We start from the raw sequence: 4,717 nt of genomic DNA, 5'->3' as shown, positions 1-4,717 counted from the left end.
AACGTTTCTTTACGGGCCTACTTATAGTAACCATAATTGACACCTCTCATGTTGTGCTGTTATCTTACCGCTGCATGTAAAACCTTATTCTACGCCCTTGTCGGCAACGCGTCTACCTATTAAGAAGTATCAGAATGTGGTTGTCTAAAAACCCGCTTAGAAAACAATGGTCAAGTTCAATTCGCTTACAGTAGTAATTGTCATCAGCACATATAACTTCTTTTGTTCACACGTCAATCTAAAACTATCTATCTTTGTGAATCAAGTGACAACGTTTATAAGCACAGCTTTGTTCTTACGACCAGACCGGCTACTGCTGTACATGTAACATATACGATTTAGCAATACCAGAAACCCACTCAGATAACTTATTAATGCTAATATTTTTACAATAAAAGAATTGAAATTATCATTTTAGTCAGTGTAACACGCAGAGTACAGAGAATTTAGTATACTTAAACCATGTCCTCGGAAACACGCATGCTTACGTGTACGATAGGCACAATGCCCTCCGATTAGTACTCAAATATCAATAGCAACATGCATTATAAAAAAGTAAAAAATATTTAAACGATGCCTTTATGGATAATGTATAGCCTTGTGCAAATCCCCATATATAAACTGGGAAACACATGAATTTATTGATGCAACAACACAATCTAGTTTCAACCAATTAAAGCCACCTTCGCTGCGCTCGGCAACCAGATGAAAAATTTAAATCATTTTATCCAATGATTTGTCCGGAAAAGCGTGACAGGCACGACAATTTAGTGTGACGGACAGACAGGTTGCTGCAGTAGATGTTTAAGATGGAATCACCAACTACGTGCATCTTCGACTTGATCCAATCACTTAGTGACAGTACTCGCCAATTTCCCAACTTGGGTTGATCGGATCTACCAACAGATTGGATGCGCTGAATGCAATGCTCACCACAAATTTCTTCAATAGACTTGATTATCGCTGGTTCATCAAAAGCAGGTTCAGCAACTACAGTTCAGCAATCACTGGTTCATCAACTGCTGGCTGATGCTTCGCGTGGTATCGGCACCAATCGCCTTTTGAGCCGCACTGCTGACTCCCCTTTGGATGGTTTTCAGAAAAAAATGTACTTACACATTATATATTTATTTTTTATCGCTCAAGATGAACTCACTATTATTTAGTTTCAATATATTGAGGAAAATATTTGTCAGAAATAAAAGTATTATTTTGGAGTGATGTGATTGGCTAAGACTGTGCGGTGTGTCGCATGAATGTGTGCTGCTTTTCAGTCGAGAACTGTCTAAGAGTCTTAGATAGTAAGAGTCGAGAACTGTCTAAGAGTCTTAGATAGTAAGAGTCGAGAACTGTCTAAGAGTCTTAGACAGAAAGAGTCTTAGACAGAAAGAGTCTTAGACAGTTCTCGACTGAAAAGCACTAAGAGAAAGCACGGAGCATGACAGAGGAGACGGAAGTGAAGCTGCGCTGCGGTGTGTACGGCGAAGGGAGCGTCTTCTTCATCGAGATCAAGCGCAATGCTGATGTAGATGCGCTACAGAAGGCTATATTCGCGAAGATACGATACAGCGAGTGTTATAAGCTTGCCGCAAGCGACTTGACGCTCTACTTGGCGCGAAAGGAAGGGGAAACCGTTTGGTTGGAGGACTACCGCCATGTGAAGGATATTTTGCAAGGTGGCATCTGCACTGGTTATGACAAGATGCGTCCGTCGTGGAAGCTCAACAAAACGGAGTTGTTTGGGCCGAGCTTCACGCCGGGAGATGAAGAGATTCACGTGCTGGTGGAACTCCCGACCAAGAAGACACGCGAATGGAGCGCAGAGGAGTTGTCTACTGTGGATCCTCAAGTTCAAAGGAAGGTTTGGAAGTCAGCTGTCAGGGTTTCTTCAGACGACGTGTGCTCAGGATCCGCATTGGTTGTTGATCGAACGGCAACGCACGTGTATCTGCTGACGAACTTGCACTTGTGGGTGGATAAAGCATTCACCGATGATCTAAGTGCTGATTTCAACAAAGAAATCAAGCAATATCTAAGACTACACCCCGGGATGGAATCAAGCGGAACGAAGAGGAAGGCTGTTGCTGATGCCAGTGAACTAAGTCGCAAATTTTCACGCACGTCACAAAGGAAAGCACCATTTCTGTCGGACAAGCCACAAGTTGTGATTGAGCAGTATTTTCCAGACAGTCGTACGCTGGAGAAAGTCCTCAGGTTTAGCCTCGACAGTGGTGTTTGTTGGAGTAGTTCTGCTGCCTTCGACTTCGCAATCTTTAAGGTCGCGGCACCACAAGACGTTCAGCTCACTCCGTGTAAGATGTCCACGAAGGTGTATCCAACCATGGACGTCCACGTGTTTGGTTTCCCAGGTGCTCTGCCAGACCATCAAGTTCACCGCTACGCAATCATCCCAGCTACAGTAACTGGATGGAACCAGAATCAAATGACGCTTTCGTCTTTGCCAGCTCCAGGCCTCTCAGGAAGTGCTATTGTGTGCACCAAAAGGGGAGTTCTCGTTGGATACATCGGTGGTGGTTTCGACGGCTCGACGAAGAACGAGCGGTATCAATCGTATGGATTCACACTCCGAGGTATCCCACCCGATCTGCCGTCTAGATTGCCACCAGCTGACGAAGATGAAACAAAGGAGTAGCTCCTACACATACAGCGTTGACTGCGTATATTTTGAGATCAGCGTTAGGTGGTTGGTTGCTTTCAACCAAAATGCAAGCGATTCGTCTCGTTGTGCACATGCATCACGTTATAGCTCCACTGGAACGCGGTAGAATCACTTGAAACTTGGACAGCAGACAGATCTAATGGCAATACAACTTTTCTGCTAGTCTCACTCCTTCAGAATCAAAAGACGTTTTGAGAAAGACAAAGCAATCAGAAACAAAGAGAGAATTAGGAATAATAAAAATGAATGGTATCAGAAAAATAAACGAATTATGGACAGAGGCAAACTGAAATATACATGTGAATGCGGTGGTTCTTATTCACAGATGTCTAAGAAGAGCCACGGACGCACAAAGAAACACCAAAAGTATTTGGCTGACAGCGCTTAATAAACCAACAAACAATTTTTTCAGTATTTGACAATGGCAAAAAATAGCTCACTTCAAAGACTGGTTCATATTCGCCATCACTAGACTCAAGGTCTTCGCTCGAATGTTAGCATCAGACTTCAACTTATCAGTGTCGAATGTAAATGGCTTCACGTTGATTGGTGTGATTGTTGGAGTGTAAACTTTATAATAATTATGGCTCCTCATCAGCTGTATCAACTTATTGAATTTCCTTTTTCTAGGCACAGTCGTGCACCTCGTTTTCGGCCTCGGTATGGCTTATTAATAAAACCTGCACAATCTAATGATTGCGCCACATGCATTGCGCAAATGAGTTGCCCATCTCCTTTGGACCAAATTACCTCAATGGTATTCCCCTCCTTGAGAGGGATGAAACGCCGCACTTCCGCCACGATGTATCAGCTCCATCACTCCACCCAAATAACATCTCATAATTAATTTTGTCCCAAAAAGCCATGGCCACGTCGCTCGCTCCGCCTATTCTCAGTCTGAAATTCGCCCCAGAGACACACATATGTGTCAGGAGAGCAGCCACAGAGCCATCATGGATGCTGTCTTAGCTCACTCAGTGAGCCACACAAGAGTTTCAAACCCACGTAAAGCGCTCCACCCTCCAAGGCATTCTAAAGCGCAAGAGGGACTACGAAGACGTCCTAAATGCTCACTCTCTCCGCAAAAGGGATTATTAAAAGTCTCAAGGACCACTACCGTGCTAAAAAGCAGGAGTGTGCTTGCCTTCAACCCAGCGTCGAAAGATATTTTCATGTCCTTGCCAGCGCCATGATAACTTGTTGATAGTAGAGCCGATACACTTTCTAAATGAATGATTCGGTAGACTCGGCCAATCATTTTATTTCTCAAATTGGATTTCCAAATTGTAAAGCTTCTTTATAATGATAAACATATTTATCAGAAATAAAAATAATTAAGCTGGGTGGGTGCTATCTCGTCACTTACCTGCTGCGCTTCCTCCATGCTTCTACCAATTTCAAAATAACCTCAGCTGAGATTTTATGCTGAGCTCCGAGGTTCCAAAGCCGCGTTCCGAACCGGTGCCAAAATGATGTCGTACTTACTAGAGCTGCTGTAGTGCTTCAATTCTATAGTGAATTGCAACTAATTGGCGAAATGTGGAAACTCTGGTTCCAAATTTTTCGGAACCAAATTTTAATAACTAGAACGGCTGTGGGTACATCGACATTTTCTGTTGGTGCTCAGGTTCTGAGCTCCCAAACGTTTATATAAATATACTATTTATAGATAGGGGGATAGGGTATATAAGAGAAGAGATAGAGAGCGTTTTTTGTGGAGCTTGGCAGCTTGGTCCCGCATGGTGTATAAAACCTACCATTATCATAATTGTAGGTGTTACGTCGGTTCGGTGACATGGAACCGGTTCATATCAGATATAGGAACCTCACGCACTACTGGATTAATAATTACAATCACTCTACAATGTAAGGGATGCGGTTTATGTTTCGGAGCTCCCAGAACAACTGGACTTAGATAACTACACTTGCTCTGGTGAAGCATTGTCTAAAGTGACGATTGGGGACATGTCCGAGAATTCACATAAGGATTTAGTAACTTCGCGCGTTCTTCCTCTTGGCGTACGCTAGTGGACGGAC

General features: G+C 43.3%; 1 protein-coding gene across 1 annotated transcript; it reads left to right on the top strand.

Annotated features, from left to right (window-relative positions):
- Positions 1-1,377: 1,377 nt before the first annotated feature.
- On the top strand, positions 1,378-2,653 carry PITG_22154 (crinkler (CRN) family protein, putative; the record flags this gene model as incomplete). The annotated part of the gene is made up of 1 exon (XM_002909910.1): positions 1,378-2,653. The coding sequence occupies one exon, from the start codon at positions 1,439-1,441 to the stop codon at positions 2,651-2,653; it is 1,215 nt and encodes a 404-aa protein (XP_002909956.1).
- Positions 2,654-4,717: the final 2,064 nt, after the last annotated feature.

Source organism: Phytophthora infestans, genomic scaffold, assembly GCF_000142945.1.
Source record: "Phytophthora infestans T30-4 supercont1.1427 genomic scaffold, whole genome shotgun sequence".
NCBI lineage: Eukaryota > Oomycota > Peronosporomycetes > Peronosporales > Peronosporaceae > Phytophthora > Phytophthora infestans.
This window is presented reverse-complemented; position numbering and strand designations above follow the sequence as displayed.